General features: G+C 33.5%; 3 protein-coding genes and 1 long non-coding RNA gene across 4 annotated transcripts; 2 read left to right on the forward strand and 2 right to left on the reverse strand.

Moving 5' to 3' along the window:
* Positions 1-976: 976 nt before the first annotated feature.
* On the reverse strand, positions 977-3,714 carry Opbp (Optix-binding protein). The gene is made up of 7 exons (XM_075312154.1): positions 3,556-3,714; positions 2,685-3,475; positions 2,444-2,628; positions 2,264-2,383; positions 1,936-2,204; positions 1,212-1,852; positions 977-1,152 (listed from the first exon to the last, which is right to left on the reverse strand). The coding sequence occupies exons 1-7, from the start codon at positions 3,560-3,562 to the stop codon at positions 1,099-1,101; spliced, it is 2,067 nt and encodes a 688-aa protein (XP_075168269.1). The 5' UTR covers positions 3,563-3,714; the 3' UTR covers positions 977-1,098.
* Positions 3,715-6,143: 2,429 nt separating this feature from the next.
* Positions 6,144-6,640, reverse strand: LOC142242005 (uncharacterized). The gene is made up of 2 exons (XR_012723913.1): positions 6,404-6,640; positions 6,144-6,346 (listed from the first exon to the last, which is right to left on the reverse strand). It is a non-coding gene; the product is annotated as an uncharacterized LOC142242005 (long non-coding RNA).
* A 280-nt stretch (positions 6,641-6,920) lies between these two features.
* Positions 6,921-8,904, forward strand: ana2 (anastral spindle 2). Its single transcript, XM_075311794.1, has 2 exons — positions 6,921-7,824; positions 7,881-8,904. Exons 1-2 carry the CDS (start codon positions 6,999-7,001, stop codon positions 8,627-8,629), a joined length of 1,575 nt encoding a protein of 524 aa, XP_075167909.1. The 5' UTR covers positions 6,921-6,998; the 3' UTR covers positions 8,630-8,904.
* A 1,939-nt stretch (positions 8,905-10,843) lies between these two features.
* Positions 10,844-20,173, forward strand: dup (chromatin licensing and DNA replication factor double parked). Its single transcript, XM_075309564.1, has 3 exons — positions 10,844-11,663; positions 11,990-12,711; positions 18,024-20,173. Exons 1-3 carry the CDS (start codon positions 11,583-11,585, stop codon positions 19,480-19,482), a joined length of 2,262 nt encoding a protein of 753 aa, XP_075165679.1. The 5' UTR covers positions 10,844-11,582; the 3' UTR covers positions 19,483-20,173.
* The last annotated feature ends 322 nt before the right edge of the window (positions 20,174-20,495 follow it).

The raw sequence follows: 20,495 nt of genomic DNA on the forward strand, positions 1-20,495 counted from the left end.
TTCAGGTAGACACTAACTGCCTTTTCGTGAAATTTTCGTTCGCCTCGAGACGAAACGTCCAAAATCAATCGTTGATATCTCGAGAAGTAGAGTCTGTCGTATCGCAATTGTGTCGGTGTTCGACAGCAAATCATAAAGGATGAGTTCATAGCAAAGTTTGGAGTTTTATAGCAAATATATCTAAAGTTATTGTAGATTCATTCTAGGGACGATTTTGGGTTTCATGAACAAGTAGTAACTCGTACTGAGATTTTTTGATATATATGTTTACTCTGCTTGGCATGACTGAAAATCAAGTTCCTTGGCAACGTTTATACTAAAGTGGGATTCATATTCACTTTACAATATTATACCTCATAAATAAATTTTATAAAACATATTGTCATTTCTTTTGAATTTCTGTTTACTATATTAGAACATTTAATTTTATTATTCTTTGAAAAATTTCGTAATTATAAAATGTTTGTGACCTTAAAGGTCCCGAAAATTCCGGGATTTTGGGACGGGATTTATATCGGGTGACAGCCCTACTACTAAGTTCGAGTTTAAGGTGGGTATTAAGTTCCAGTTTAGCCGCTAAAATTGTCATTTTTTCACGATTACTTTTGTTTAATACTCCATTTTAAGGAATACAAACTTTGTGAAAATTTGCTTTAGGCTATTTCCCATCAAGTTATAATAAAATTTGTAACAAATATGTATAATTTTATGCCTTTTTTACTTTTTTAGTTTTCCCTTTAGCGGCTAAACTTGAACTTTTCACCTTTAGCCGCTAAAACCAAAAATAAGTCAGTAAAAAAGGTACAAAATAGACATTTTGATGAAAATTTTATTATAACTTGGTGGGGAATTGATAGGGAATTTACGTTAATAATAGGCTTTAAATGCAGTTAAAAACTGTGGAGAAAAGGTCACAGCTTCTGTATTACCAACAGTGTGATATTTTATATAATTAATACTATGTTGGGCATTAAAATTACAATTCAAATTAAAAAATATTTATTATTTACATTCCATTATTACTTGTACTGTGAACAATTTCATACTTTAATATTTAAACTAAATTTCCAAATGTAAAAATTAAGAGTAAGGTATTCTCTATTTCAACCAATCCGTTATTATTTCTTCAGCATGGAAATTATCAACAACAATCTGAAAAAAAAGAATGCATGAACATTAAGTTCCCTGGCAACGTATATTTCCATACAAACCTCCTTATTTTCTAAGATGGTTTTTGTTGCTGCCATAGTTTCATCTAAATCATCATCACGTTCTTCGCTATCCATTTCAAGTCTAGATATTTTATCATTTTCCTCCTCTTCTTCATGGCCGTATTCTTCAAACTCATCAACTTGTGGCTTTTCATTTGTCTTAGCCGTTTTACCATTTCGATTCTGTATATCATCTAATTGCGCTGGTTTAACATCAATGCCATGTTGTTCCTTTATATGAAGGCGCAAAGCAAATATACGGGAATATCGTGCACCGCACAAATAACATCCATTTTTTAAATTTTCACTTTCATTATGGGTTTGCATATGAATTCGTACAGCATACATAGAAACAAAGGAACGATTACATTCGTTGCAACTAAAAGGTTTGTTATGACTATTCCTATGACTACATAACTGAACAGATGTTCGAAAACTTTTTCCACATTCCTCGCATTTATATTGTCTTTCGGTTGAATGTGTTTTTAAGTGATGAGCATAAACAGATTGTTGCTTAAATCGTTTGTTGCATATGGCACAGACATAGGGCCTAATATCTGTATGGGTCCGCAGATGTAACGTTAACGAATAGGAAACACGAAAAGATTTTCCACATACTTCGCAATTGAAGGGTTTTTCACCTGTGAGAAAAAGATAAAAATAACGTATAATTCGGTGGGTGACTATTTTATATTCATGGTAATGGCAATTTTTTATACTTTACCAGTATGAATTCGTTCATGTTTAACTTTTTCATAAGGTCGCTGAAATTCTTTGCCACAATATTGACACGCATGTTTCTTATGTCCATTAAATGTATTTACATTTGAGGCTATTGGTTTTTTGATACTAGTCGCCGTTGTCTCCTTGTGCATTTGTAAATGCATTTCATAATTAACTCGATCATCGAATTGTTTATTACACTTGCTACAATTATATTCTTCAACATTTTGATGCATATTCCTGTGTATTACGAGGAGTTTTTGATCGAAGCTATAAAGGAAAAACAATGAAGATTGTAGGCTAATTATAAGAATATACAAAATTTGTACCTTTTATTGCAGATTTCACAAAAGAATTGATTTAGTTCATTATACTCCGCTAAAGCACCAACAGGCAATGCTTCTTGTATGGATTTTAATGAACGCTCGTTGTGCATTTTCATATGTAATCTGAAACAGAATTTTCGGTTTGGTTAGGTTAGAAAAATTCTGCTGAAAAACTTTACTTACTTCAAATTTTTGCTCGTTTCAAAAACCGTGTTGCATATCTCACATTTCACAGGTCCCTCTGCAGTATCTATATTCCTATTCCTGTGCATGCGTACGTGGTTTCTAAATGTACCCTTATTATGGAAGACTTTACCACACGAATCACAGTGAAATTCGGCAGGTGTTGTTTTCAGAGGAACAGTAACCTATAAAAAAAAAACACAGTTAAGAATGTATCACCAAGGGGAGAGAAAAATTTTACATTTAATACACATGTCGTCATATGATTTAATAAGGCATCATATGAGCTACATATTAGCTTGCAATAGGAACATGTAAGATCATTAACAGCTGTTTCTTCTTGCAGCTCTGTACCATCACTGGCGGGTACCACCAGCATACCACATCGGTGATCCTCTGCTTTTTGTATGTCATCAAAAATGCCTCCACACTCATAGCAGAAGTATTGTTCTACATATGTTTCCTCTTTGGGATTTGATTTTTTTAAAATATTATCTTGACTATTTACATCTTGATGTCTACTCTCTTCTACCGGTGAAATTTCTTCGTTTTCATCTTCCACAATGTCCTCCACCAAATCCCATAGTTTGTGTGTCCCTCGATCGTCATTGTACATGGTGTCACCCTCAATTGTTTCTTCATTTAGTTCTTGCACATCATCTTCAGGATGCTCACTCAATAACTCTACACCTGGATGTTGAATAAGAAACTCGTTGATGTCATGATATTCTAAAGAACATTCTTGACAAAAATATTTTTGTATTATTTGACCCTGATCTGTAATTACTTCTTTTAGTACAAGGTTATGTTTAGATAGGTCATTGGTGTTCAATTCCTCTTGGTCGCTGTCAATAAATACAAAGCTAGCTTCTTCTTCTTCCACCTGGGAAGAGCTATATTGATCGATATTTTCCGTCCCATTTATTAAGAGATCAGGTTGTGATGAGTTGTTTGGGACTACAAAATATTCGTTGGAATCTTCATTTTGCCATATTCCTTCATTGATTTCAATAAAATCTACATTTCCACTTTCTGCAAGAAACAAACAGAAATATATGACATTTATCCATGTGGCTAGATGTCAAACACGAAGGGTTCTAATAAATACATACCGTCCATAGTTTCTGTGTTCCAAGAATTGATTGCTAATTATAAATTTGTGATCATATAAAAATAAAACGTATTTTTTTGATTTCAAATTCAAATAACTTAGCAGATAAAATAAAATCACACCCAACTTCACACTTTTTCAGTTCACAATATTTATATGCTTCTTCTTCTAAAAAACCACTCATCATCCATTTATTGTCAAAATTTGGAGCGATATTAAATTATGTGTATATATACCTAATATTGGACGTGTAAATTAGATTTTTGTCAACTCTGGATCCAAGTAAAAACAAATACATAATAGTCCTATAAACAAAATAAAAAGGAAATAAAAATATTGTGGAAATTACACACATATGTCTATACAGGCAAAAGCCTGCTATAAACAGCGGTCGATGTATTGTTACATTTGTGTACTTCAGGATTCCAAATTTTACCCAAAGCTTATTTAAAAACTGATGCGCTTTACAGACTATCAGTTATTCCGGACGGAATGTCGGTGTTTGTAAAGAATCTTACAGTGTGTCGGATCGATACGACTTGTAGTAGAGGTGTGCACGTGACACGAAATTGTCGTGACTCACGCGTGAGTCGTGATTCACGCTGACGGCTACGGCGTGAGTGTGCGTGAGCGTGATTAACACACCAAATGTCGTGCGTGAGCGTGAGTCACGAAAATAATATCTTCGTGAGTGTGAGTGAGTAACGAAATTCGCAAAAACCACTCACGAAAATAATTTCGTGTACGAACATAAAATGCTTACGAGTTGAATTCATTTATAATTTTAGTGACATTTAGAGTTTTATAACGCTCTCGATTTTACACATACTCATTTTTTCAATCAAGTTCTATAGGTAAATTACTCATAAAATTATTCGTGAGTCACGACGTTTTTCGTGAGTCAGGACATTTTTCGTGATTCACGACATTTAAAAGATTTTCGTGCGTGAGTACAAATTTTCTTTTCGTGAGCGTGAGTCCTACCAAAAAATATCGTGCGTGAGTGTGCGTGAATAAGATTTCTCCGTCGTGAGTGTGCATGAGCGTGAGCAAAATATTACTCACGTGCACACCTCTAACTTGTAGGCGATGACTAAATAATCGGTAAATGTGTTATCGATCCCATAAACATGCAGCAGTATCGATTATGCCTTCGGACTTAACGTATAATGTGCACAATATATGGGATATGTTCGACACGAGCACTGTCGTCCGGAATAACTGATAGTCTGTAAAGCGCATTAGTGTGTAAATATAACCGTAGCGATAGGCGGTAGGCGAACACTTATTTACGTGTATTTCTTATAGGAAGCCCAAAATCCGCGACGGAATACCGTGACGGCTAGCGGCGTGTCGCTAAATTAAAACTTATTCTAACTCCTTGGCGAAAACTGGTATAGTGTTGCCATCGCTTATCAATTTTTTTAACTCACCACTAGGAATTGCTGTTAACTGGACACGTGTAGATTATTTTTTCTTGAAATAACTCAACAAATAACAAGCCATTGTATGTTTTTAATCAACTTCATTGTTTAATATTGTCAAAGCATGCTGTATTGACAACAAAAACGCTAGGAAACGTGAAAAAGGGAATTATTCGCCGTCAAGCTTATTGTATTTGCCGTTGCGGCAAAAATGTTTCGCCTACCGCCTATCGCTATGGTTATGTCGGTGTTTGTAAGGAATCTAATGCACTTTACAGACTATCAGTTATTCCGGACGACAGTGCTCGTGTCGAACATATCCCATATATTGTGCACATTATAAGTTAAGTCCGAAGGCATAATCGATACTGCTGCATGTTTATGGGATCGATAACACATTTACCGATTATTTAGTCATCGCCGACAAGTCGTATCGATCCGACACATTGTAAGATTCTTTACAAACACCGACATTCCGTCCGGAATAACTGATAGTCTGTAAAGCTCATTACAGTGTGTCGAATCGATACGACTTGTCGGCGATTACTAAATAATCGGTAAATGTGTTATCAATCCCATAAACATGCAGCAGTATCGATTATGCCTTCGGACTTAACTTATAATGTGCACAATATATGGGATATGTTCGACATGAGCACTGTCGTCCGGAATGTCGGTGTTTGTAAAGAATCTTACAGTGTGTCGGATCGATACGACTTGCCGGCGATGACTAAATAATCGGTAAATGTGTTATCGATCCCATAAACATGCATCAGTATCGATTATGCCTTCGGACTTAACTCATAATGTGCACGATATATGGGATATGTTCGACACGAGTCTGTAAAGCGCATTAGTCTTTTTTTACAGAGTAATTAGAAGTGGGAATCCTGCACCCACCCTGCCAACATTTTTTGAATTTGGGGACTCTTTTGAGAATCCCCACTACGTCGAAAACAATCATATACGACATCAAAAACTCGTCGGAAAAGCGCCGTCACTATTGAGAAGTTGTACCACGCCAAGTTACTACAAAAATGTTTCGCATGAGTGCAATTATTAGGTGCCTTTATAGATCAATTTAGAACGACGCCAATAAGGGACCCTCCAAACAATCAGAAAAAGTGCATTTTAAGATAGTTGTAAAAGAATCATTGTGGTCGAGTAAAACACGTTTGTTTAGATATTTATTAATTTGATTAAACATTTACAAATTCTTAAAAATATAACATTTATACCACTATCACATTACATTTAACATAATTTTTGGCATTAATGATGATGTTGAGTTACAAGTAGCGAGTTACATGTTGCTGCGTCTATCAACCAGTGTTTTTATTCCATGGAGGCAGCGTGTCTGTAAAATATCTGAAAAACAATCACTTTATTCCATTTGGAAAATCACCAAATTGTTCACCAATATACCTTTCACAATTTTAAGCGTATAATCTATGTTTTCAGAACTTTATTTTCGTTTTTATTTAATTAAAAAATAACAAGCTGGTTGCGCTTGGCGTTTCACAAAAAAAAATGACTTTTTTAACAGTAGGGATGGCAAATTACTTGCATGTACTTTTTGATGTACCTTTTCATGATGGTTGAAGTGACATTTACGAGTCTGTGGTAACGATGAGGTTGAAATGGAACTTTGAAATGCTGGCAGGGCATACACCGATATACCTATGTTGGCTTTGCATAGTTTTATATGGTATTTAACCGATCTATACAAGCTTTTATTGAAATGCCCTATTTTATGGGCATTTTCTCATTTTCCGATTAGTACTTGACCGGAGGATAGACCACCGGTGAGTAAAATTTCTGTATTGGTTGTGCTGTTTTATCGACACGATAAATGGTAATAAATATAACTCCATATTCTGTTTATTACATCATGTGCTAGAGACAGTATTTTCACCACGACATGACATAAAATAAACAATAAGCTAATTCACCACGACAATTAATTCTTGTTTGAATTTGTACTGTTGGGTATGCAATAACTTGCTACTTTCTAACTAAAATGTTTAAGCCTGAAACAGAAGATATGCTGCCGAGAATGGCCCCAAAACCAAGTGGAGCTCCTATGGGAGCTACTGAACTTATTGTTCGGCCGCAAGTTCCAGAAGTTTCAATATTATTCGGGCAACAACAAGAGTGCAACATTCAAGCCCAAAGTCAAGCACAAAATACTCAACAAACGACGTCTTATGCTGCATGGAAGAAGCAAATGCTACCAAAAGTCACTTTTCCGCCCAGTCTTTCGCAAGAGGTTCCTTCGTCAACGATCAACAATATTCAGTCAGCACGTAACAATCTGTACCCTTTGCGAACTCCTACGTCTACCGCACCAGTAGTATCATCTGTCGGTAACACAAATACTTATGCCCCCAGTGCTGTTTCATATGAATCTCCAATGTATGCTGTACCCAGTGTTACATATGCTGCTAATGGTGGTCTCGTACCAAGTAATCCTATGGCTTACCGCCCAATCATGGAAAATCCTAACAATTTCCAGCCTGTGCAGCAGAATATTTATAGAAAATCTATGGAAATGACACCACCACCTCCGATTTCTTCCTATAGTAGCCCAAGGGATGTTTTGACAATTTGTGCTGGAACACAAACTGATGCTATGTCATCGCCCAACTCTGGTCTACAAAACATTAATCAAAATATAGCGACTAAGAAGGATATTGAAGAAATAAAATTAATCATGCAAGAAATGAGACATGATCAAATTTGTCTAATGCAATTGATGGAAAAATTACTAAGCTCTCAACAATTTAGCTCCAAACCAAGAGTTGAGTGCAAGGACATTGGCATTCAAGTGAATAATGAATTGAAAGGTAAGTCTTGAATATGATATCTCTATATGATTGTCAATAATCGTATTAAATTGCAGATGATCTTCCTATTACAAGTGTGTTTGTGGGCGAAACTGGACCAAACCCACCGCAACTACCACCTACAAATAAAATAGTTCAGCAATTAAAACCCGGTGGCAATATGTTACAAACTCCTAAAGGGAAACCAATAGCTCAGTCTACTACCTATAGACCGAATTCCCCTCAATCTAATCGTTTACAAGAATACCAAAGGATTTCATCTCCTCCTACAAGCACAGCCGATAAACAGTCGGATGTAAATTATCAACAATGGAATAACCAACAAATCGCCGCAGCTTTGCCTAAACCAAATACAGAAAAAAGTTTAATTATGAATCAATTGGCTTTGAAATATCTGCCTAACGAAAAATTAGCAGAACTTTTAAACGACTTAAACTTTGGTAATCCACAGAGCAACGTACAAAAGCAAATGGCGGATCCATCTACACCATTGCGAAATATTGAAAATTTTGAACGAAGCCCTGCAGATATTTCCAATGCTTCATATAAATATTTAAAGAAATATCGTCTGCTGCCCGAAGATCATATCGCAGAGGTTGAAAGTGAAAACCCAATACAAAACAATAATACGCCACCCAAACGCCAATATGCAGTTTTGCGATCACCAAACCACCAACAAAAACCTATAAACATGCCTATGGGACGCTTACCGCAATCTCCATTGGCTAGAGCGGAAACAACACCAGTTTTAAAGGATAATATGGTGGATTTGGAAAACATAAAGTACCAGCCTAAATTTTTATAAGTATTGAAAACGGATGGAAGACATTAACAAAATGAAATGAAATGGAGATATTCCAAAGAAGGAAAAACTATATCCGCTAAATATGGGGCATAACAATATATAACATGTACTTGGCCGTTTGGAGTTAACAACATATGAATGATTGCAAAGAGAGAAACGAAATATAGGAATTGGCAAGATGCCAAAGCTATCTCAAAAAAATTTTAGTCCATGAAACAAAATATTTTTTGTATACATATATGTAAATTAAAATAAATTGAAAAAATCAATTAAAATGTTTATTATATATTTTTATAACCCAAACCACTACTACACCAAATAGGAAACACAATAGTATCCAAGTGTAATTAGGTCATTTTAGGGTTGTAGTTCACAATAGTCTAACGATATAAAACATTTTGACTATATTTTCCAAAATCGGATATATATAGATATAGAAGATACATCTGAATAAATTCTATATTATATTTATTTAGCACTAATAATTCATTTAAAGAATATCAACTTTTTGATTTCAATGAATATGAACTACAAGAAGTTGATCATCTTTAAAATGAATTATTACAGAAAAGTTGTTCTGCTTTGACAGATTTATTTTTGATTTTAGAGGCTAAAATTCGAACTTAACTTTAAAAAAAACCCCGATTATATATTTAAACTGAACATCTTTTTTTTATAATGATTGATTATCTATGTAATAATTACAAGTTCAAGCAGTTGCTCTTTTTTAGCCTCTCTTAAGCCCCTGTGCGCCGAGGCATTATATATTTGAATATTGTAATTATATATAAAATAAATAAAAGAAAAATTGACAGATTGTTGTATATCATTAGAGAGCCACCGTGCTGCAATGGTTAGCATGCCCGCCTTGCAAGGTCATGGGGTCGATTCTTGCATCGACCGAACACCAAAAAGTTTTTCAGCGGTGGATTATCCCACCTCAGTAATGCTTGTCACATTTCTGAGTGTTTCAAAGCTTCTCTAAGTGGTTTCACTGCAATGTGGAACGCCGCTCGGACTCGGCTATAAGAAAGAGGTCCCTTGTCATTGAGCTTAACATGGAATCGGGCAGCACTCATTGATAAGAGGGAAGTTCGCCGCTGTGGTATCACAATGGACTGAATTGTCTACGTGAGCCTGATATATGGGGTTGCCACCAAACCTAACAATACTATGTTCGAGTTTTTCGTTGAATTTTAAGCATTTTACTATCTTTTTCACGACAGAGTAACTGACTGGAAAATCCTATTCCAAACTTCATTCCAGTCAGTTTAGAGAGCGAGGTAAAGGCCTGTATTAAGTTCGCATTTTGGAGAAAATATTTTTTTCTTTTGTTGCTTTGGATTATTCCCCACCAAGTTATAATAAAATTTGCTTAAAAAATAATAATTTTATTATGCTTTTCCGATTTATTTTTGCAAAAATAAAAATGTTTATTTTCTGTAAAGTAAATTATTGAAGAAAAAAATGATATTTTATCGCGACAATGCCATCTTAATACCGGATTTAAGGTCTAAGCAATATATCACTATTGATATACTGAACAATAGTATTATTCAAGTACTCTTGACTCAAGAGTATTGAGCAATAGCGAAATTTTCAAAAAAATTATTTTATTTATATTTTATTTGAATCAATCGCTTAAACTAATAACACTTTGTGCCAGCTATCCCTATACTTTTACATACTGCTCGAAGTCATAAATTTGTAAGTTTTGATATATGAATTTTCATGAAACTGACAAATGAGGAGATTTCCGTTAAAAAGTTGGGCATATTCAAAATTTACTAAAATATACTATGGTTAAGTAATTTTTTTGTAATTTAGGTAATCTATATTTTAAGTTTTTGAATTTAATTATTTTCTATAATTCAGGTATTTTGTTTTGCTATGTAATACGTTTTTTTTGGCCCTAGGGCTTTTGAAGAAGTAATACTTGGATTAATAAATAAATAAATAAAATTTCAAGATAACTTTGGGATGATTTTAAGAGGTTGAAACTGACATCAATGGCGACATTTTCTACATTGAAAAATCGGTGACAAAAGGTCACATTGATCAATAAAATAGAAGAATCACGAAATCGTAATTACACTTCTTGTTAAATTCCATTGAGAATGAAGTCATCATAAAACTGTCAAAATACAATTCATTGCAAGTTTTATCATCATTAGTTAAAATTTGGCAACTCTAGCCATGACAACGGGATAAAGAGAAAAGGTTGTTGCGTATTTATCCAAGCGCATAAATATCAAATTATCGAGTATTTTAGCAGTCTCAGTGTATGTTTCTTAATCGCGTTTATTGTATTAAATTTGTATAAAGTGAAATAAAGTGTTTGTCTCCAAAAATATCCTTTATAAACTTTGCAATAAATTACGAATAGCTAGTCTGTACAGCTGTTCAATTTTTCAGGTCAGAGCTGCCACATAACATCACATATATGTTGACCTCTTTGTTCTCTATTGTTTGCAATTGTAATCAGCTGTTTACACACATATATATGGATCTATGCCATACATACAACAAAAAACATAAACAAAGATAAGACAGAATTTTTGGCGCGTTTGCAACGACGTCGACCGAGATCTTTTATACGTCAACCCAAACGTCAACGTCATGAGTTTGTCGTTGACTGAACTTTTGGAGGGAAAACTCTTGTCAGTAGAAATTTGAGCGGGATAACAAGACGACGTGTGCTGTAGACATACCATCATAACCAATTTATCCAAGCAACACTAAAGACCTATAGCTGTGTTTAACCCCGGGAAAAAGAACAAAAACCAAGTGAATTCAAAGAAGCACATGATATTCCCAAGCAAGATCAATAAGAAAACTAAAACAGATCAGTCAGCAATATAGTAAATAAGAAGTGTAAACACAAGATAAAAATATAATATAAATTAAAATAAATTATTTAGAATAATTTAAAACAAAAGAAAAAGAATTGAAAATGGCTCAACCTTCTATAGCAGCATTTTTTAATACCAGAAAACGCGCAGTAGCTGAAGATGTGACTACAATAAAAAATAGAGTAAGTCTTCCAAGGAATATATACTTTAAAAAGTTAATAAAAATTAAAAAAAAAAATACGATTAAGAGAAAAAAGGAAGACCCACGTTGTTGTTGCTACCATAAGAAATCAACCCCCTTTATAATGCAGAGTTGCGTTGCAGAGACGCTTAATGATATCATTGCCTAATCTTTCTCTTTTTTCTTCGAGTTGTCAATAAGAGAATTTAGTGACTGACAAAAAAATTAAGCAGGTTTATCCAATTTTTTGTGGCATACCTATAGAAAGTTAATTACTTAATTAGTTCTTTTGCTAAAAGTTTGTGTTTGGTGTTTTTTTATTTATAGCGTCTTCTGGATTCATCAGAGCCAACAAATAGACAAGAAGCAAATGCCAACACACCTTTGCAGCCCAATGATGGACAGCAACCTTTGCCACCATCGCAACAAGATCAACACGATGAAATTGCCGCTCTTAAGAAGATGGGTATGCGTACACGCTCTGGACGCACTGTGGTCAAACGCATTGGTGTTCAAGATCCCAGTCAAGTACCAGATAGTGGAGTTTCACCCAAGAAAATATCAAAAATTGAAGAAAATGTAAAGCAACAAAAACTTGTCGAATTTATTAAAAAGGGTACATTGTCGCCACGTAAAAAACCGGCAGCGGCCAAATCCAAATCGCGACAAAAAATCAATGAGTCGACACCCACTGCCACCATAATAACCGCTTTCACATCACAAAACAATGCTAAAAATGTGGAGCGTGGACTTAAAACACCCACCAAACAAATCATTAAAGGATCCAACACTCCCCTCAAACAAGGCGAATTGAAGTCAATGGTTAAAAAGGAGTTAACTTTTGATGAAGTAAAAACTAAAGTTTCACGTAGCGCTAAACTGCAGGAACTTAAAGCTTCATTGGCTCGTATTCAAGAGTTGGAGAAGACACGAAAGGCCCAAGAGGAACGTAATCGTTTGTTAAAAGAGAGCCTTCAATCTCCATCGAAAAAGACACCCGTATTGCAATTGAAGGAATTCGATAAAATTGAATTGGAAGTTTTGACAAGGTAAGCAAGGCATATTACAAAATACATATACTATTTCGTTTATTTTGACATAATGACGAGGATGTATTACAATTTTTCCTTTAAATATGAGGAAAAGATAACAGAATTTTCATTTTATCAATATTCCCACCTCATCTTTCTAGTCACAACTACCAAAAACCACAGTAAAAAAACTGAAGAAATTAGTTAATTTATTTTTTTGTTTCTTACCAAATAATTAACACAAACCACAAATAAAGATATGGGATTATATTGTGTTATTTATTTAAAGAAAAAAAAAGAAGACCTCAAAATTTATGTTAAAACCAAAAAATTTTTAAACACTTTAATATATCGATATTGTACTGCCCTTTTTCAATTCAATTCAATTCAATTCAAACATTTATTTAATCAATTAAGCCCTCTTGGACCAACAAATAAAACGTGTAAATACATTTTTATGGTGTTCACTATATTTCAATTTTATTTTATATTGACTTTGGTTGGCCTGCAATATTGGATCTACTTAAATTTTTAGAATCATATTCAAAACAATTTATTGAGAATTTACATGGTAAAAGTAGGCTTTAAGTTTTCTTTCACTTTTTTGTTACAGTCCAATGTTGAATTCTTTAAATAAGACTAGCTTACGTTTCAACAATGTAAAATTAGTAATAAAATTAGTAATTGCTAGTATAGTACTTTTGACCAAAACAATATTGATTTCCTAAGGGAAATTGAAGTCCGGGAAAACTTATAAAATACTATAATTCAGAGAAATTCTTAGATGAATTGAAGAACTTACTAGTCAGTTGCAATCTAGCATCTGGGGCTCACATGCGAGTATCTGATTACTCTTTAACAGCCCCGGGAAGGTCTGAGATATGGTCATGAGTTTACTAAAAGCATCGATTTGTGTGATGCTTAAACTTTTAATTTTCTAGCAGGAAACTTGTGTAAGTAAAAGGCAAAAGGACAAGAAATTCTGTATTTTTTTTATTAAAATATAAAAATACATTGAAATCTTTTGTGACCAGCTATTTTAGTGCAATGTGCTAGCTGTTTTTCATTTTAACAGAACTCAATTCAGACTAATCTGCTACTGACTTAATTTCTACAAAGCTATCTAAGGATTTTCTCAAATGATTTTAATATTACAAATTTTTTGGAACTATATTTTGGATAAGGGAAATAACATATTTTTATGTTATTAGATTTTTTTATATTTAAATCAGCTGCAATCTGGCATCTGGGGCTCACATACGGGTATTTGATTACTCTTTCGAAAGCCTCGGGAAGGTCTGAGATATGGTCATAGGTTTACTTAAAGCATCGAGTTGTGTGATGCTTAAAGCTACAAATTTTCTAGAAGGAAACTTGCATAAATAAAAGGCAAAAGGACAAGAAATGCTATATTTTTGTTGAAAATATATTGAAATCTTTTATGAGCAGCTGTTTTAGTGCAATGTGCTGGCTGTCCTTAATGGGAACAGAACTCAATTCAGACTAATCTGTGGCTGATTAAATATTAAAAAAAAAAATATAAATATATTCTATCAAATTTTCTCAATAGTTTGCCGTTTTGTACTACAAACAACATAAACAATTATTATAAAAAGCTTTTTTAAACTAAACCTTAAGAAAGCAGAAACAATCTTTAAAATTTCTAAAACTTATATAAATCAGTTGCAATCTAGCATTTGGGGCTCACATACGAGTATTTGATTACTCTTAAAAGCCTCGGGAAGGTCTGAGATATGGCCATAGGTTTACTTAACCTGAACATTTTCTAGAAGGAAACTTGCTTAAATAAAAGGCAAAAGGACAAGAAATTCTATATTTTTATTAAATTATGAAAATATATTGAAATCTTTTGCGGCCAGCTTTTTTAGTGCAATATGCTAACTGTTTTTCATCGGAACAGAACTCAATTCAGACTAATCTGTGACTGATTTACTATTTTAGAATTTTTAAAAATTTGTTTTTGATGGAAAAGTACATAGAAGATGGTATAAATAAAATATAGTTCTAATAAAGCTAATAAATATAAAAATTTTAAGCAATAATCTTATGTCAAAAGCCAAAATTTTTAATTTTTAAAAAGTCGAGCAGAATGCCGAGTCAAGGCGTACATTAATAAATTACCTCATTGAGTAAAATCGGCCAATAAATTAGACTAATATGGGTCAAAGTTCTGCAAATCAAGCGGTATATATATGATAGCTATACACAAATTTGATTGGGTTTCCAGCAAATCCTATAAAATTGCAACTTCTAGATTTGTACCAGATGCAAAATCAGATCTATTTCTATGAGGGCTATATAAAAACTGTCTTCGATATAATGTGTAGGGAAACTTTAGAAAAATTTAATAAAAATTGGTTTATATATATAGGTTCATGTGGTAAATCCATAGTATTTATATAAAAAGTGCATTGATATAACCCATCTTCTAACATATTATGCCAGAATTTCGCCATTATATAGAACAGAGCACCCCAAATGGGGGGCGCCCCCCTCTAGGGGGGCACCACAAGGTTCCAGGGGGGGCGTAGCGTCATTTTTGGTTGAACAGTTTTTGTATCATTAAATTTGTTAAAACAACACTAATTGTAAAGTTCAACAAAACGCGCGAAGCAAATTTGGTTGGTGGGAAGCTCTGATATAGAATATATACTATGTTACCATTTCGTACTTTTTGGACCGTTAGAACATTGACTATACAAATTTCTAAAAAAAAATTAAGTATAGGGTCTAAAAGTGCCATTCAAATTACATTCTTATATGCTTTTGCTTGAGGTCTTAAAATAAATGTTGTGGCTATGGCCTCCAAGTATATGTCACGTACAAAACTACTGGAAAATATAGTAAATAAAAAAATGGTAACCAAAAGATCTTAAGTAAAAGCACAATACTTTTGTTAAGATTTTATAACTGCAAAAATGTCAGTTCCAGAAATTTGATTAAGCAGCTGCTAGGAATATTCAAAATTAATTTATCCATCAAGTAATTCCAGAACTATGTAGGACACCATCTGCTTTGTAAAATTATAAGAAAAAAAATTGTCAAAGCCATACATATTAAAATTTTCCAAGCCCATATATATTATCCACGAGCATCTTAGAAGCATTAAAGTGCCAACGTGATTCTATTGTTTATCAAAAATAACTCCTATACTTCTTATATCCTTAATGTCATACTTGGGGTGGTATTTATTCCAAGTTGATGTAAGAAATAACTGCCCTTTGCATTCCTATAAAAGGATATTTACTATGTAGAAGAAGTACATTTCTTTTAGATATTGTATATGTGCCACGTTTTATATCAAATTTAAGAGAAAAAAGAAAATTTCACCCTTAAAAGGATGTCTGGCCCACAGCTATGGGAATTGAAGAAATCATTATTTATTTCAAAAGAGACACGACTACCTGAGAACAAAATGATATGAATGAATTGGTAATCTTGAAAATACATGTTAAGACTACTATGGCGACGACGTCGTCGTCGTCGAAGTTGATCTTTCAACTAACTTGCACATAATTTTTGTTTGTAACGGCCAAAAAACTACCCTTATTCTTTAGTTTAGGATTATGTGTGAAGAAGGATCACTTAAAAGGGATCATCAAACAATAAACAAAAAATGTAAAAGGCATTACTAAGAATAAGAAGGGCGACCGATAGAGGAAATGTGCAAACAAACTCTGTCTTTATAGAAAAAAAGGTTACTTTCCTGTTTTACTTACCACCCATATGATGAAGTAACGTATATTTTTAATTATGTGGTGTATGATGGAAATTGTATGTATCTATATGGTGATATACAATTTTGTTTGAATGCAATGTTATTGCATACAATGATGAATATGTAGTCGGGCTAGTACGAGTATAGAGAAATTCCATTACAAACATATGGTGGTCAATTTTCACTAAATACTAGAAATGCACCCACGATCAATATATCAAATATCAAATAACATCACAATTCCCGAAAAAAAAAAAATATTTCACCCAAGGCCTGTATCCAAATAACCCTATAGGGACATTAAAACCATATGACAAATTCCTTTACTTAATTTAAATAGCATTTGGTTATCCTTTAATTTCCCTTTTATGAAAAATAAACACAATTCATGTTTGAGTTTTGTTAGGGTATGTTTTATCTTCCCATAGGGGGTTGTTTTGCTTTCTCTTAAATCGATCGTTGGAACGTTGCTTTTTTCATTTCTGAAGATGTTTTTTTTTTTTTTTTTTAAATAATTGCCGTTTGCTCTTGTGAATTAATGCAATTTTAGCATTTTCTACCATACTCCAAAAGAAAATATGACCTCAATTGTTGTTGATAATGCTAAAATAAAACTCACAAAAGTTACAAATTGTTGTTGCCAATGTTCGCGCAATTGGTTTTTTATATTGTAAAGTTTTTTTCTTTTGTAGGCCAACTACCACCGAAACGTTGATTTTTAGTGTTTATTTAACTATGAATGTCAATAGCGCGCCAGAATTTTAATTATAGAATCTTTGTAAAACGTGGTTCTGGTGCAATTGTCTGTGTGAAATAGGACGGGAAATATTTATATAGGATAGGTCAAGGTAATTGCCATTTCTTTTTACTTACAACTTTTCACAAAGAGAAAGGGGTTGTTGTACCAGAGTTTTTGGAATGATTGAATTTAATGAGGGTGGTTGGAGTAATTAAGAAAGAAAAATGTTATAGTTTTTCCATAATGGATGGACTTTTGTTTATGTTTTTATGTTTTTTGTTTGTAAATAATTTCAAGCAGGGATCGGTTTATATGAGGGCTATATATAAATATGAACCGAAATGGATCAATTTTCGTATTGTTTTTAAAAAAGCTTATACTGACTGACATCACGCACCAAATTTCAATGGAAAAAGAATGTTTTTTTTTCTCCAGAAGGCTCAAGAAGCCAAATCTGGGCATCGGTTTATATGGTATCTATATATACCGATACGGACAGCTTATACTAACATCACGTACCAAATTTATATAGGGGGCTATAATGGACCCATGGTTGTTATAAGACATATACCAGCATCACCTACCAAAATATCAAATTGAGCGATTATATTTTAATGACAATAGAAATTCCCTTTGTAATTTGGGTTTTAATTTAAATACATGTTCATATTTTTATAACTTTCGGAAAGTCCAATTTATTTTTCAAAATGTTAAAATGAAATTTCATAGTAGCAGATCGATTCACACAGATTCACAAATAATCGATTCAACTAGAATAATTAATCAAAATTATTATAATTTATCAATGTTGTACTAATTCTTTTCTTCCCTCATTGTCCTTTTCATTTACAGTCCTTCAAAAACTTTCAAAACTCCTACAAAACTTCCACCTCCCACACCGGATAAAAATGAGCTTATGTCACCGCGTCACACAGATGTATCGAAACGTGTACTTTTTAGCCCAGCTAAATTGGGATCACCATCCAAAATGGTCGTTCCACCGGCCTATCAGCGATTTATGTCTTTGGCTGAATCAAGCAAAGCTGGACAGTTGGCAATGCCCTATAAATATCGTCATCTTGTCGAGATATTCAAAGGACTGGATTCTGTGTGCGCTATGTTTCACAATCGTCGTGAAGTTATAACATTTAAGAAATTGAAACCGGCTGTTCAAAGAATGTTGCGCAAGAATTTCTACGAAAGGCATTTAGCACAAATCAAACACCTCTATCCTGATGCTTTTATATTCTCACAAATGAAAATGCGTAATTATGGTTCCGCTTCTAAAGCTGACTATTTCCAATTGGTTATTGCTCCTAATGTGGAAAATTTACCGGAAAAAATGAAAATGAATAAAATTGATGAAGACGATGTGCTATCCTCGGCTCAGAGTAATTCCATGAATCCCCATGTTATGACAGAGAGATTACAGAAATTCCAATTTTTGCTATTGCAAAAAGTGAAAGAGGAGCATGAGAAATTCTTAAAATCTTTGGATCCCCCTCTTTCTATTCCCAAGGAAAAAGTGACGCGCTGGCATCCAGATTTTGATTTGGAAAATTGTCCTGAAATTCCTCTAGGTAATATACCGCAACCACCCAATGTTGAGAAATATTCCTCTGCTAAGGATATTTTATCAACAGCCAGAAATCTGTTCAATTGTGCCACACCCATGGAGAGGGTAATGGAAAGATATGAGGCCAAGATTGAAGCGGATAAAGTGAAGGCAGAAAATCAAAAGAATTTGGATAATACAAAAGCAGAAACTTCCAAAGAGCCAGAATCAACAAAGACGGCAAAAGAGAATGTGGGCGAGAAGCAAGTGGAAAAGGATATTAACGCTATTGCGGCACCTGAAAGCACAGCCACACCTACCACTAGTACTCCTGCGGCAGATGCTACATCCAATTTATTAAAAGGTGTACCGAAGTCTTTGCTTGAGAAGATCCGAGCAAAACAGGCAGCCAAAGCCTTGGATGCCATGACCAGAAGACCTTCACAAGATCAAGAAGCAGCCAAATATTCACGCCTTCCCGAAATGGCACGTCATTTGCGTAATGTTTTCATTACTGAACGTAAGGGAGTTCTTACACAAGAAATAGTTATCAAGAAAATTCAAAATAGTTTCCGCACCTCACTTACTGCCCAAGACATTGAGAATCATCTAAAATTAATGGCTAAAGAAGTACCTGCATGGGTGGCATTCCATGAAGTACGCAAAACCATGTACTTGAAAATCAACAAAGAAATGGACTTGAGTAAAGTTATAGAACGTCTGGAGACGGTGGCCAATGAAAAGAGTAAAATGTAGGCTTGTCCACAACATCCAAATGCAAATAAAGTACAAGTTTCATTGATTGACCCTAGGTAATCACATACCAACCCAGACAAACTGCTAATACTACACACATACATATATATTTTTACAAATATTGCAATTTACTATATTTTATATACTTTATAGATCATAAGAAATGTTCTCGCATAATGCGCTTCTTTCTCTTAAGAGTTATATTATTTTATGATCCATTATACTTAAATTGGTCATCACATATCCTTAAAACAGTGAATTATAAATGTTCGGTTAATTAAACTACTAAACAAAAAACTAGAACATAAAAATATGAACTATATGCGTTTACTTGATTTAGGCAATTATTAGCTATTTGCTTCAACTATGTTTAGTTTAATCTACCCCCAATCCCACTTCCTTTATGTAACCCCTTCCATGAAATGCAACTAACTGCCAAACCTACCTCAATTCCCTACATATCCCAGCTGCTTAATCCCATTCCCATGTAAACGTTTTTGTGTTCGTTGTTATTGTTTGAAGCTTGCTCCTAACATCATAATTGATTATATTTAACTTAATATTAATTTATATTATAAGAATTTTCGTTAAGTATTTGTAGACATTAGTTGTATTGGACTCTATATAGTTAATTAGTATAAAAAGTTTTTTCCTTTTCAATAAAGTTTGCTGTTTATAGCAATAAAAGAAATTGTTAAAATATGATTTTGATTTGAAATTAGGAGCAGTAACTAGAACTTGAAGATAGTAAACATAGTATTTTTTTTTAAATTACAAAATTACACATTTACCAAATGCTGGAAAAGTTGAATTGTTAATTTTTCAATACCATTTTGAATTTCGGCCATTACAAAATGCGATTTTTAAAGATTTTTGTTTTGGATACCAGGACAAATTGGAATATGAAAAGCAAAAAGTCTTATTTAGATTCGGAGGCATTACTATATTTCAGCTTAGCTTCATATAAACTAATCTTCAGTTTTGACTCCTTGATGTTCGGGTGCATGTTGGCT

The sequence above is a fragment of the Haematobia irritans genome, chromosome 5, assembly GCF_050003625.1.
Source record: "Haematobia irritans isolate KBUSLIRL chromosome 5, ASM5000362v1, whole genome shotgun sequence".
Classification (NCBI taxonomy): domain Eukaryota; kingdom Metazoa; phylum Arthropoda; class Insecta; order Diptera; family Muscidae; genus Haematobia; species Haematobia irritans.